This window comes from Pelophylax lessonae (assembly GCF_965119305.1).
Source record: "Pelophylax lessonae genome assembly, chromosome: 5".
In the NCBI taxonomy this organism is placed as follows: Eukaryota; Metazoa; Chordata; class Amphibia; order Anura; family Ranidae; genus Pelophylax; species Pelophylax lessonae.
In genome coordinates, this window is record NC_138772.1 from 392,057,217 (window position 1) to 392,071,840 (window position 14,624).

The following is a 14,624-nucleotide window of genomic DNA, read 5'->3' on the forward strand; positions in this document are numbered from 1 at the left end:
TGTAGCAACATGAGGTGAAATTGAAGGTTTGGTTGGTCTAATTTCAAAATCAATGGTGGCACAAGAGCGCAAGTAATTTCTGATTTTCAGAAGAAAGTTTGTTCGGAATTTGACCCATGTATGGCCTGCATAACAGATGGGAAAAGGAAATACAAGGTTGGACTGAGAAAAAAATCTGAAAAAAAGGACAGGTGAAGATAAGAAATGATTAGACCAGCAAATTGGACAGAGTCTTAAACTGAATGAATAAATGAGATAATAGATTGATGAGCTCATTAATTTAGTAGATGGGCGTGCATATATATTCAATATGGAGGATGCAACGCTTTATTAAAGAGCCTCTGTACTCAGGATATGTACTTTTTTTTAATTATTGTTAATTAACAATGAAGATGTTTTTGATGGATAATCTCTTTCGATGATCAGAATTTAACTGTTACACACTAATCCCATGGATCACCCAAGTCTCCTTAAAGCAATTTTCTTTAAATTTACTAAAACTATGTTGGATGAAGTCCTACCAAAATTGTCCAATCAGTGTTTTTGCTCTACATGAAGTTGTATAGATTGTTCAGTCAAATTGTAATGTGTGTAGTGAGCTTTGTTTGCACTGCATTATTCACTTGGTAATGCATTGGCCACGATTGCTCTATCACCTGGCTTTGCAAGCTTAGGTTCCTTTTGTGATAGTATTTACCCAATTGCAGTAACACCACATAAAGTATAATTCCACCAATGAAATATTCAGCTGCCTGAAGACATCGTGCACATATGTTTAGGTCTTACAATGGATACTTTTATATTGGTTAAGGTCAATTTTCATTTAATCTTATTTCAGTAGATAAAATGATTTTTATATCCTAGGTCGTCCTTCTGCTCCATGGACCGGACAGATCATTGTGACTGAGGAAGAACCTACAGGTGAGAACTTTGATTGTCATACAATGCTAACAACTGGATATGATATTCTAGAGGGGCATTCACTATCTTCAAAGCAGCTCACAAGTGTGGTCTACTAATAATGCACAAACAGATGCTGTTCTAGTCAGAGGTAGCAATTTTATGACATGTAAATGGACCGCTCAGTAACTTTACAAGTCTGAATTTGTGTTTTTGCCTAGGCTGACATGATGTCATCAGTCTTCTGTAGGCAGAAGGAATATTTTTCCCAGGCTCCTCTCTCCCAGTGATCATTTTGATTTTGCAGAAATTCACCAAGGGAAATGCTGTAGCAGGGGGCTGATCCAGGTCAGACATTTGTAAACTCTGCCAAGGACTGAGCAGAGTGGGGTTGATTTACTAACACTGGAGAGTGCAAAATCGGGTGCAGCTGTGCATAAAAACCAGAAAAAAAAAAATCAGCTTCCAGGTTTTGCACTAGATTTTGAACTCTCTAGTTTTAGTAAATCAACCCCACTGTGTCATCTCTGAGCTGACAATTTAGTCCAGGAAGATCTTGACCCTGGATAATGCCTAAACAAAGATTACCATCCGATGCCATCCTTCTTGAGGTAGCAAATTAAGGCTTTGCCGGGAGGTGTACTATGACCTCAATAAATACCTTTAGGTGTTACACTTTAATTAAAAAATATACCTGATGGTAGGCCTACTCTAAAGTGATACTAAAGTGCTACTAAAGCTTATTTTTGTTTTTTAATCAAATAAAAAAGAAAGAGGTTTATACTTACCCGATTAGTTTAACAATATTGCAAAGAATGGTCCATTAGCTCTTCTTTAGCACTCCCTGCAGGCGCTGTCCACATCTTCCTCCTGTTGGTACACAAAGTGCGGCTCAGCACACACACACACACCACCACTCCCTTCTAACTGGATGTGACTGACAGCTGCAGGAGCCAATGGCTCCCACTGCTGTTTCAGTCTCTTGTGAAAAGAGGAGGTGAATGGGAAAAAACTGAAGTGGGGCAAAATGCTGGATCAATCAGAGGAGGTAAGTATTTAGGGGGCGGGGGGGGGGGGTTAGCTTAATATCTTTTATCCTAATTGAGGGAAGGCAGTAAGGTAAAACATTTTTAGACTTTAGAACCACTTTAAAGTATAACTAAAGGCAAATTTTTAGTTTTGATAGAGGGGGATTAGGACACCTGTTTTTATGGCTATCTGTGACCCTGTTAGGGAGATTTACCCTTTCTGTTTGTCCTGTGGGTTATCCCCAGAAAAGTAATAGAGGGGAAATCTTCCAATAGGGACACTAGTTCTGGTGACCTGGGGGTCCCCAAGAAATCCCCTTAATTTGTAGGGATTTCCTCTCACTTCCTGTTTGGCTATGGGACAGGAAGTGAAGGGTAAATCTCCCTAATGGGACAAAGATGGCGAAAATAAACCTTACAGAGGTTATACATACAACAGGAAAAACCCTCTGGGTGGGACTTTTAAGGGCAATGGGTAGACAAAGTATGAATTTCAAAAAAGTATAAGAAAATATAGGAAAAGAGAAAAAAAGGGAAAAAAATTCTCAAAAAATATGAAGTTTATTGCATGAAACATGTAAAAAAGATCATATGAATCCAGAGAGAACCTCCGGATTAGTTAAAACAAAATGATGCGGTTACACAATGTCATACACAACACCTGACAAAAGAAAAGAGCATATTGTGAAAAACAAAGATAGCTAAGACGCAACGCATTTTGAAAATGGTGAGGTTAAATTCTTCCTCAGGGGTCTACATGAGCATGGCTATGTACAGATGTCTACAATCACTGATGCTCTGGTGTTTGGAATGAAGCAACCGCATGTTTAAAAGAACCAAGCCAGAGTATTTCATACAAGGCTGAAATCAGTCAGTACCAGAACGGGCCACTGGCCAAGATCCTGGGCACCCCCAGCGTCCACAAGGGGCATGAGTAAGAGACCTCCGCTTGTCACTGGAGTATCTGTGAAGTACTTGATACACGATGCAGAGGGGTTTATTATGCAAGGTGATCCACAGACCAGTACCAGAAGGGAGGCCAGTGCAATATATATCACATAAGACCTGGTTTGAAGCAGCTCATCAGCCCGTGACCACTACTCAGCTACTACTACTTAGAAATTGGAATTTGTTTTTCTTTCTATACTGCTTTTGTAATTTTTGAAAACTTAATAAAAATTCAACCTAACTTCTTTTAAACAGCCTTCAATAAAAAAAAAATTAAAACAATGTTTAATGATTGAAAAATATAGTTTTTTTACCTGTTGTGAAAGGTATGCAGGAAGTACTAGACCCACCCAGGTAGCAACTTATTGAGCTACAAGTTTAAAAATGACTTGCTAAGCTATTGCTAGACTTGCTAGGCTTTGCATGTTGTTGCTCAATTGCAGCAAGTCTGCATTGCATGACTCCAGATCAACTTTCTATGCAAGTATTCTGCAAGTTCTGGTTCATTTATGCTGTGCAATAGTCATCCCACCACAGGGGTCACTGTGACTTGCAGAGCTCTTGATGTAGACTCACCACTACAACTTTGCTCTTGCAAATTTGCTGCAATATGGAACAGTGTAACCTAGAACTTGCTTCAAGCACTCTGCATGTGTACAACTTGCCAGTGATAATGTGCAGCAAGTCAACAAGACTTACAATTCAACATTGCCACAAATTTATGGCAAGTTATCCTTGCTATCTGGGTAACCACTATTTTCAAGTAAGCTGGTCACATAACTACAACCTATTCTATAAAGAACCACATACTAAAAGTACGGGGTATTCAAGCCTTTTAAACACATATGGATGTAGTTACATTTTTAGGCTCTGTATGTGACTCAGTATATTATATCTATGCAAATTTAAACAAGGAAAGAAGCTCTGACAGCCTGAATTGACACTTTCCTGAGCATACTGTTATTTCTGCTGCTTAAACGTATGTATAATGAAAGCAAATTTGGGCTATACAGTGAAAACATAGATTTATTAGCTGCAAACAGTACTAGGGTTTTCAGTGCATTCATTTAATTACAGACACAGATTGGTCACAAAATCTATGGTTAATTAATATAATACCTAAATCTAAATAACTTCCGAACTTTTATTTTTTGATATGCCAGTAATTATAGACATATTCCCCAGTGTGAACACTGCTGGACCAGACTTGCTTATGATTGTACCACCAGTAGCAGTCAAAAGACAAAATAAAATTTGCATTCATTAGTTAATAGGATAGCCCAAAATATAAATATATAAAGTTGTTTTAAAAGGTTTTTACCTTACTGTGTTCTATGCAGTAAGGTAAAAACCCCTCTGCATGCAGCTCCCCCCGCAGCCCCCCCTAAGTACATACTTGAGCTCAATTTCTGTCCAACGATGTGCGAGGTTCTCTTGCTCCTCATCGGCTCAGATACAGCAGCGGGAGCTCCCACTGCTATCAATCAGGGTCAGTAATGAGGGAGCAGGGGGCGAGGCCGAGCCCTGCTATGTATGTCGTATGGATACACAGAGCAGGACTTGGGAGCAAGCATGCACGAGCGGCTTGCTATGGGGGCACTCGGCAGAGGGGGTGCCATCAGGAGTGTCGGCAGGGGCCCGAGAAGAGGGGGATCAAGGCTGCTCTATGCAAAACCATTGCACAGAGTAGGTAAGAATGACATGTTTGCTATTTTAATAAAATAAAAAAAAAACTTTTACAATCAATTTAAAGTATAAGAGAAGTTGCAGTAGGCATGCACAGGTAAACTATCATGGTTTTGGTCAGTTTTAAATTAATTACAGTATGTTTCTAAGTGTTTACGTTTTAATTGATGTTTTATATGTGTTTTTACTGTGTGTACATAAACATTTAATACATGGCAAATGATTTCCAAAGTAGTTCAGGTTATCTAAAGAGACAGCACAGCCGAAGCTTCCTACCTTTGAAATCCCAAAATGAGCCATATGACTAGGGAGTGACTCTGACCCATTCACTAGTCCGTATAACTTTCAACGTGTGCTATTGAGCTCTGTAAACATCTGGATCTTTTTGCAACCAGAGGTAGGGAGAAACTAACAAATGTATAAAAAGGAGTCTAAAGATCCACCAGATGGCTGAAAGGTTTTGCAGTATTTTAGTTTACAGACCTGACCATAATAAAGAAGAGAATGCATGAACAAAACCATTAAAGTTTTACTGTAAAAGGACATCAAAGTGGATAAAAGCTGTCAAGCATTGCACATTTGCAATGTATGCATCATTTCCTCTTGCCTTGTATTAGAGTTACATTGTCTTAATTCCTTTAGTAATATAATATAACTTCATGCAGATAGCATCACTGCTAGAAGTAGAACCCAAGAATTCAGCACTGCAAGGAAAGAGTGCTATCAACTTATTTACTGTCATATTTCCTTCATTTATGAGTGACTTTTCTGTGTCTGTCATCTGCAGAAGGGGTCATTCCTGGACAACCATCTGATCTCACTGTGACAGAAGCCACTAAAAACTATGTGGTGCTCAGCTGGAAGCCACCTGGTCTACGTGGTCATGAAGGTGTTATGTATTATGTGGAAAAGGTGATATCACATTGGTACACATAGTATTATAATCTGGAGTTTGTTTGTTTGTATACCACATTTCATTTTATTAAAAAAAAGGAGAAAATACATTGGAGCTGTTTTACACAGTATATTATAAAGTGTTGTCATTCTTAGTGAAGAGTAGAAAATTAAAGCCTATCTCCACCTTTTGGACCCAATTATATTTTGCACCTGGTTCCGCTTTCCCTCAGACACTTTTTACTTTTTGTCTGGCCCTGCAAGCTTCATTCATTCACAGAGATCTATAAATGAACTTCATATCCCATCTTCCACAACTTGTAGTTTTCAATAGAACAGGAGCGTGGTGATCACTGCTCTCATAGTCTATTGAGACATCCCCAAGCTCTCTAACTGAAGGCCTGTACCTTGTTATGGACAGGGAGCCAAAAGAAGAGTCTGCAGGAGACCAGGGATTGTGCTCACTATCCACTGTTTGAGGTTCCAGTGCTTTTTAGGCTGATTTGCAAAAAAAATAATAAATACACATTTCATTTTCCTGCAAATAAATTTGCATTTATTTTATTTTTTTTGTAAAATGTGGGCTTTAAGAAAATATTGGGTTGCAATTGAAGAAAAAATTCCTTTTCATTTGGGTCATTATAAATGTTTTCCTCTCTTTTGTCCTTCAAAAGTGCTAACAAGTTTCTGTTAATTTTCCTTTTTTTATTCATTTTTATATGAGGTTTTATACAAATTATATCATCTCACATAAACAGTACCTCCTTGTAACTACAGTTTATGGAACAATGCTTCTTTCCAGTTTACTATTGCAATTTATAAAAGGAGCTTAAATATAATAACCCTTGGGGGGCGTGGCCGGGATGTAGACGGCGCCGGACGTGTGTTAGCAGAGCTCTCCACCATCCTGACATTATCCGGCTCCATCCACGGCCCCTGTGCCTCGGATCGCGGCGGTTTTGCCCTCCTCCGCATCGGGCACAGGTGGGGCACGGATGCCGGGGAGAAAATCCCGGGTTTCAGCACCGACCCCGCGGCCTAAACGAGCGGTCCCGCCGCGAGGCGCGAAAGCGGCCGCCGCCATCTTGCAGGTCCAGGCCTCATCTTCTTCCTCTGCAGCCACAGGCGCCCAGGCCTTCTTGAAGTCGGGAAAGATGTCTGCGGGGGCCGGGGACCCTCCTCTGGCACAGCCTATGGACTCAGGTACCGGGGGGTCTCTGCCGGGGACCGCTGGTCAGAATGGGGGGTCGCATGGAGGGGGGGATATTACTGCTCCCATACTGGCTGCTATAGACGCCTCAAAAACTGCCCTGATGCTCCGGATTGACCACCTGGCCTCTGAATGTACCCTAATCCGCCATGATCTGGATAAAATCAGGGGGCGCCTGACTGAGACTGAGGGCAGGGTGTCTGAGGTGGAGGATGTTACCGCTTCCCATTCGGCACAAATTATTGCCATGCAGGCCCAGGTGAATGCTTTGGCGGACAAGATGGAGGATGCTGAGAACCGACAGCGTCGCAACAATATCAGGGTGGTCGGCTTGCCAGAGAAGGCTGAGGGATCTAATTCTACATTGTTTGCTGAGAAGTTCTTTTGTGATCTACTCAAATTGCCTCCCCCTCCCCCGACATATGTGGTGGAGAGGGCCCATAGGGTTCCCACGGGACCTCGGCCACCCGGGGCCCCCCCGCGCCCGTTTCTGGTCCGCTTTTTGAACTTCCGTGACAGGGATCGTATCCTCTCTGAGGCCAGGAAACAGGAGGAATTGCAGTTTGAGAACAGCAAAATAATGTTATTTCCTGACTTCTCTGTGGAAACACAGAAGAAACGCAGATCCTTTACTGAAGTGCGCAAACTCCTGAGAACCAAGGGCCTGAAATATGGCATGATGTACCCGAGCCGCTTGCGTGTGGATTACAAGGGATCTGTCCTTTTCTTCAATTCGGCGGGGGAGGCTGCTGACTGGTTGGAATCCATTTAATTTCCTCTGATGCACCTGCTCTCTTGGATGATATGGGGCTCTTGGGGACCTGCTGCACTGTACTCCCTATTTGCAGCTCCTGTCTACGCACGGTCTGCCTCCTCAATTGCTGCTGGGGGGACATCTATGGTTCCTGTATTGTTGATCCTGCCCTGAAGTTTCCTGGGTTGCCCTGGGCTGGATCCATGCTTCTATTCCTGGGGCTGTGGACTGGTCTACAGGTCATTGGAGCTCTGTGTGCTACACGTTGTTGAACTAACAATTTTTTCTTTTTTGTTTTGACTCTATTTTTCCTCCCTTTAGGTTTTTTTTCCTTTTCTTGAGGAATGACTATCTAGCGGCCCCTCCTTTTTTGGGGCTGCCTTTGGTGGACAAGAGTAACGCCGGCTGCGGTTTTTATGTTGCAGCCATGCCTTTAACATTTTTGCTGGGTTTTGGGATTAGGCTGGGTACCCTGTTGCACTTTTTTTTGTTCCAGGTTTGGGTATCACAGCAGGGATGTTTTTTTGTTTTCGGCTCCAGGCTCCATCCGGTGGTCACTGTTCTTTTTTACTTATGTGTCTGTATTGCTGAATGTCTGGATGGAGTTGGGGGATCGGGTTGGTCCTCGGGCTGTGCTTGGTCCTCCGGCTCCCTCCTGCTATGTGTCCCTCTGCTGTTCTATGGCTGAGCTACTTAAAATCATGTCATGGAATGTGCGGGGTCTCAATGACAAGGTGAAACGCACAGCCATTTTTAGGTATATTAAATCTGTTCAACCGCATGTTATCCTCCTCCAGGAGACGCATTTGGATGGGAGCAGGGCGCTTGCCTTGAAGAGGCCTTGGATTCAGAGGATCTTCAATGCCACTTACTCCACGTATGCCCGTGGGGTGTCTATTTTGCTGGGTAGAAATGCACCCTGCTCGATTCAAAAGGTAATTACGGATCCTGGCGGACGGTATGTTATTGTTCTCCTGGAGATTTTTCACCGGCAGGTGGTATTGGTGAGTGTCTACTTACCTCCCCCGTTCCACTCTCAGATTCTGGTGGATCTCCTGGTGACCTTGGCCCCTTATATGCATCTTCCTCTAATTATGGCAGGGGATTTCAATGCTGTTCTGGACGGCGGGCTGGACTCCTCTAACCCGGGTAGACTGTCGTCTCCTGAACTGGTGTCCTGGTCTTCCGCGGCTCAGCTTACGGAGCTGTGGCGCTGGAAAAACCCTGGGGTACGTGGCTACTCTTGTTGGTCTGGGGTGCACAGAACGGCGTCCAGGATAGATCTGGCTTTTGCTAATGGGCCTTGTCTTGCTTTGGTCCAGGATGCTACATATTTGGCGGGTGGCCTCTCTGATCACAACCCTCTGCTGTTGACTTTGCGGGTGGGAGCGGGTAGAACTAGGGGTGCATGGCGCCTTTCGCCGGGTTGGCTGCAAACTGACAAGGTGATGCAGCAGGTAGAGCCCCAGATGCCTACATATTGGGAAGATAATGCCTCGTCCACGGCAGGGGTAGTCCTGTGGGATGCTTTCAAAGCGGTTATGCGGGGTCATTACATCTCTGCGATTAAGGCATCTCGTAGGGAGGCTAATGCTGACAGAGAAGCTGTTCTGCTGGAGGTCCGTAGGTTGGAAGATGAATACTCGGCCACTCCGGGACCGGCGGCCTATGCGGCCCTGGAGGAGGCCAGGAGGCGTTTGGCCTTGTTGGATACTGATTTTGCGCATGCCAACCTTAAACATAGAGCGGAGTCACTTTTTGAGAAGGGAGACAAAAATGGTAAGCTTTTGGCCTTTTTGGTGGCAGATCAGAGGGCTTCGGTAAGTGTTCCGTGCATCCAGTCTAGTTCAGGGGAACTGGTTAGGGACCCGGGGGAGATCTCCCGGGTCTTTATGGATTACTACTCTGACACCTATTCCCCCCTACCTGCATATGACCTGGAGGAGTTGGAGCGCCTTTTATCTGGCTTGCCGGTTCCGGTCTTGGAGAGTGAGGACAGTGCGTGGCTGGACAATGACATCACTTTGAAGGAAATAGAGAGAGCCATCTCATCCTTTCCCTCCAATAAATCGCCGGGCCCTGACGGGTTCCCGGTGGAGTGGTATCGGCAGTACTCAGACTCCCTGGCTCCCAGGCTCCAGGCATTGTATGCTGCGTGTTTCGATCAGGGGGCCCTGCCGGGTTCCATGCTCGAGGCGTATGTTGTTCTCCTGCCCAAGCCAGGGAAGGATCACACCCTGTGTTCCTCCTACCGCCCCATTGCCTTACTCAATGTGGATCTCAAGATACTCACGAAGGTCTTGGCTACTAGGCTGGCGGTGGTCTTGCCTTCCCTGGTGGACATTGATCAGACCGGGTTTATGCCGGGCAAGTCCACGGACACCAACCTTCGACGTCTGTTTACTCATTTGCAGGTGTCCCATGCCTCCATTGGCACTAGGGTGGTGGTGTCCTTGGACATTGCCAAGGCCTTCGACACGGTGGATTGGGGGTACATGGGGGTGGTGCTGAGGCGCATGGGGTTTGGTCCTAAATTTTGCAAGTGGATTTCCCTCTTGTACTCCTCCCCGCGTATGGCGTTGAAGATTGGATCCTCCCTGTCTCCCTTTTTTGCAGTGGGTAGGGGGACTAGGCAGGGCTGCCCTCTTTCACCCTTTTTGTTCTCTCTGATGATTGAACCCTTGGCTATTGCATTGCGTGCATCTCCGGAGGTGGGGGCTCTGGAAGTGGGCTCCATTAAGGAGTGCCTGGCACTTTATGCGGATGATATGCTTTTATTTTTGAAGGATCCCAATGCTTCCCTGCGGGCGGTATTCAATATCCTGGACACTTTTGCACAGTTTTCCGGCCTAAGGGTGAATTGGGATAAATCCACTATGCTCCCTATTGATCCTGGTGCCATTGCTGCAGCTGATGGGGCGCTACCATTGAAATGGGTGACGGAGTTCACCTACCTGGGAGTCAGGGTGTCGGCGAGGGTGGCGGATTATCTTACTCTGAATCTTAACCCACTGCTGGAGGTCTATAAACGCAGGGCGGAGGTGTGGCGCGACTTACCTTTGTCGGTTCTGGGGCGCATTAACTTGGTGAAAATGAAACTTCTCCCTGTCTTTCTGTATTTCCTTAGAATTTCCCCGGTGTGGGTCCTGCGTTCTTTCTTCCGCCGCGTTCATGGCCTGATAGGTTCCTTTATTTGGGGTACCTCTCCTCCTAGAATTGGTCTGCAGGTGTTGCAGGAGCCCTGGGGTCAGGGGGGATTGGCTTTACCTGATCTTTATAAATATTTCCTGGCTGGGCAGGGGGTGGTGGCGTGACGCTGGCTTGCAGGGGACGATGGGGACTCCGCCACGGTGCTGGAGGCGGCTGTTTTGGGCTCCTACGAGAGTCTTCGCCTTTTACTGCATCGAGGGTCCAGGGCTACATTTCAGCTGACAGGAACGATGCGTTCTACCATCAAAGCCTGGGAACAGATGCAGGTGCTGGTGGAGCCAGGAGCCACTGGTGTTTCCCCGGCCTCCCCATTGTGGTGGAACCCCAAGTTTCCTCATTTTGCCTCGATCCCTGATCCTACCATCTGGGCCGTTAAGGGGGTGAAGTTGCTGGGGGATATTGTCTCTGGTGGGGAGCTGTGCTCCTTTGATGCCCTGAAGGCGCGTTATGATCTTCCAAATGGGTATTTTTTTCGCTATCTTCAACTTCGCCATGCGTTTGTGGCACAATTCGGTTCCTCTCGGGTTGTGATTAAAGCTTCAGCTCTTGAAACAGCGATACAAGCGGCGGGTATGCGGAAGCCTCTCTCAGAATTGTACAGGGAATTGTTCGCTATCACTCCGCCTGCTGTACGTAGGTGTCGGGAACGCTGGGTGGAGGAGGTGCCTGACCTGGATGGTGATGACTGGGATGATATGTGGAGTTCACCCTTCGCCTACCTGGTCTCTGCGAGGGACCGTCTGATTCACTTTAAATTTCTGCATCGGATTTATTACACGCCGGCGAGGCTGGCACGTATTTATCAGACGGCCTCGGCGGAGTGCTGGCGTTGTTCCCATTCACCGGCGGACTTCAGTCACATCTTCTGGGGGTGCCCGGTGGTCAAGGACTATTGGGCATCCGTCTTAGCTTGTATTGTGGAGGTGGTTAAGATTCCGGTCCCCAGCTCCGTGGAGGTTTGCCTCTTGGGGTTGGTGGATGGCTTGGCCCCTGCGAGGGCCGTTCGTACTCTGGTCAGCTTGCTGCTTTTCTATGCGCGCAAGGCTCTGCTCTTACACTGGAAGAGTCCCTTGGCTCCCACGATGGGAGGGGTTTGACCTGTTGTCACTGTTTATGTTTGTTGCCCTGCGTGGCATTGTCTTGTCTGTTTTTTTTTGTGCAAAAATTCAATAAAAACAAATTTTCAAAAAAAAAAAATATAATAACCCTTTTCCTCATTTTCTACAACTGTTATACAGACATACGCTTACAGAGTAATAAGTTTAACGCTTTCAATAAATTACAGCCATAATATTTTTATTATTAATTGCTTTGCAGAGTGTGGCTGGCACAGAGAACTGGCAAAGAGTCAATACCGAGATACCAGTCAAGTCTCCACGATTTGCTCTGTTTGATCTGGCTGAGGGAAAGTCTTACAGCTTCAGAGTGAGATCTTGCAATTCTGCTGGAGTTGGAGAACCCTCAGAGGCTACTGAGGCTACTGTTGTAGGTGATAAACTTGGTAAGTGTTTTAAACACTAGGCCTGAATATGGAATTATTTTGTGCAAGATTATTGTTTTACAATGACAAGTTGGCTGTTTTTGTTGATGGACTTCCTTCAAGTGGCAAGAACAAGATAACTACACATTTGACCTCTGTAATTTTTGGGTCTTTCAACAATGTTATCATTTTCTAGATATTCCTAAGGCTCCCAGCAATATTGTGCCCACAAGAAATACAGACACTTCTGTGGTCGTTACATGGACAGCATCTAAGGATTCCAGAGAGTTGGTGGGATACTACATCGAGGCTAGTATCACAGGATCAGGCGTTTGGGAACCATGCAACAATAACCCAGTGAAAGGCACTAGGTAGGAAAATACTATATCGTTATTACTAGACTTTGACTGGTCGTATTTGTAGATCATACAGCCACTTCAAGGATTGAAAACACAAATCACATAGTGTATGGCAAGCAGTACATGCAATTTCAAGCTGGAAGTGGGGGCCACTTTCTATATTAATAGCAAATAATGCTTTCACTGTACCCATACCATGTTTTTTAGACAGGTAAATATGGAACATTTAAATTTCTTTTGTATAATACTTTTGGGCCAGCAGGTGTAGCTCTCAGCTTCCTTTCACATGTTTGCCTGTCTCCTTTTGCCTCTGTGTTGTAAAGACCTTCTTGCTTATAGAGCTCAAATTACAAATTAAAGATCTCAAATACAGAGATTACAAATTACAAGTTCAAATTTACATGCACAAGCACAAGTCAAGTTTCATCCTTTATGACAAGGGTCTTCAAACTATGGCCCTCCAGCTGTTTAGGAACTACAATTCCCATCATGCCTAGTCATGTCTGTGAATGTCAAAGTTTTACAATGCCTCATGAGATGTGTAGTTCTGCAACAGCTGGAGTGCCGTAGTTTGAGAATCCCTGCTTTATAAGATGGCTCCGTCGAATGTTGTAATCAGTTGGGGTCACCCTGAAAGGAAATAACTGCTGTTGTGATTTATTTTTCTAGAGAACCCATAGTGCCCTGAGAATTCTTTGTCCTTTTTTTGTATATACTGTAGATAGTATTACTGTAGATAGTATTACAAACAAAACAGTAAAATGTAAAAAATAATAAACATGACCCAACTGACCCAATAATTTAGAGTGCAAAGGTTAGTGGTGTATACTATCAGAATAATTGTATATCAATGCTTAATAAACTGTACTCTAAAATGTGAAAGATAATTTGTAATTATGGTTTTTGAATCGAAGCGACGCTAATGCTTCCTGTTTTGATAATGTAAAAAGCACTGTGTGCTGTCCATTTATCATTTGCATACACTCCCTTTTAATGCCAGTGTGAACTTAGCTTAAAAGGTATTATGCTTGCCCCTCGGGTGGCACATTTCTGCTACCTTAGATCCACTCAAGCACTGCATCCTTTGTCAGTCTATCTATCTATTACCACTTTCAGGATTGTTGGATGCCTGTATTCCTTGCCACCCGGGTTCTATCCTCCATCTTATATATTCTTACAGGACTTAGCAGTGACATAGGAGTCAGAAGAAGAAACCAAAGGGCACAGCAGGGGGACACAGGCACCCAAAACTACTGGAAGTGGTGAATGATAAAGATACTGATGGAGGTTGTAGCTTTTAAAAGGAGGGAAGTTAGGACATGCAGAGAGGTGTGAATAACAACTCTTATATTGCAGGACACTTGCATCTTTATCTTTTTTATAACTTGACAGAATCACTTTAATATGTATTTAATTAAAAAGAAATACGGTTTACATTTTTACTTTTAGTATGAAAAACACAATAGATTCTTTGTAATGCTATACATGATTATGTGATTAAAACAAGCATTTTATTTGTCTGCTATTCACAGATTTATTTGCCATGGCCTTCTCACTGGTGAAAATTACATCTTCCGGGTCCGAGCTGTGAATGCAGCAGGACTCAGTGACTACTCCTCTGATTCTGAGGCAATAGAAGTCAAAGCTGCCATTGGTAAGTCACATTATGACAACTTTTTCCCAAAGTGATTTTCATCTCTTATGTTTCTCTTTGCTTTTCTCCTCATTACTATAATTATTTTTTCAATGAATCATTGCTATTGCTTTGCAGTTTTACCAACATCACCATTTCAGATACTGATTCCCCACCTGTTATTTTTTAATCCTCCATCACAATGCAGTCATTGTTAATCTTTGATGTTACCTCTGTACACATTCCATCACCTCTCCTTGTATTTTACATTACCCACAATGGCAGGGCACCATCTCTTCATCTTATGGTATCCATGTGAATGGTAATCCAGGCTTTATGGTTCCGTTTACACTTCTAACCATCTTGTACTTCTACTTATCCATAATCTTCTCTGTAAGCCGAAGGACATAGCTGCATGCTTTTAACATAGTGCATGTGACACTCATATGAACATGCTTGTTACTATGTTCATTTCTTTATCTTGTATTATGTGCTGCATTAAAAATGTATTTAAAAAGAAAT

General features: G+C 44.0%; 2 protein-coding genes across 2 annotated transcripts in view; one reads left to right on the plus strand and one right to left on the minus strand.

The window, feature by feature from the left end:
- Positions 1 to 14,624, minus strand: part of TGIF1 (TGFB induced factor homeobox 1) — a 398,124-nt gene that overhangs the window by 338,939 nt on the left and 44,561 nt on the right. The gene's annotated exons all lie outside the window — the stretch shown is intronic.
- MYOM1 (myomesin 1) overlaps positions 1 to 14,624 on the plus strand; it is a 149,619-nt gene that overhangs the window by 68,310 nt on the left and 66,685 nt on the right. Inside the window, exons 13-17 of the mRNA XM_082258207.1 lie at positions 865 to 921; positions 5,350 to 5,474; positions 11,948 to 12,131; positions 12,307 to 12,481; positions 14,002 to 14,123. Coding sequence (XP_082114333.1) covers positions 865 to 921; positions 5,350 to 5,474; positions 11,948 to 12,131; positions 12,307 to 12,481; positions 14,002 to 14,123 — 663 coding nt within the window. The remainder of the gene's footprint in view (positions 1 to 864; positions 922 to 5,349; positions 5,475 to 11,947; positions 12,132 to 12,306; positions 12,482 to 14,001; positions 14,124 to 14,624) is intronic.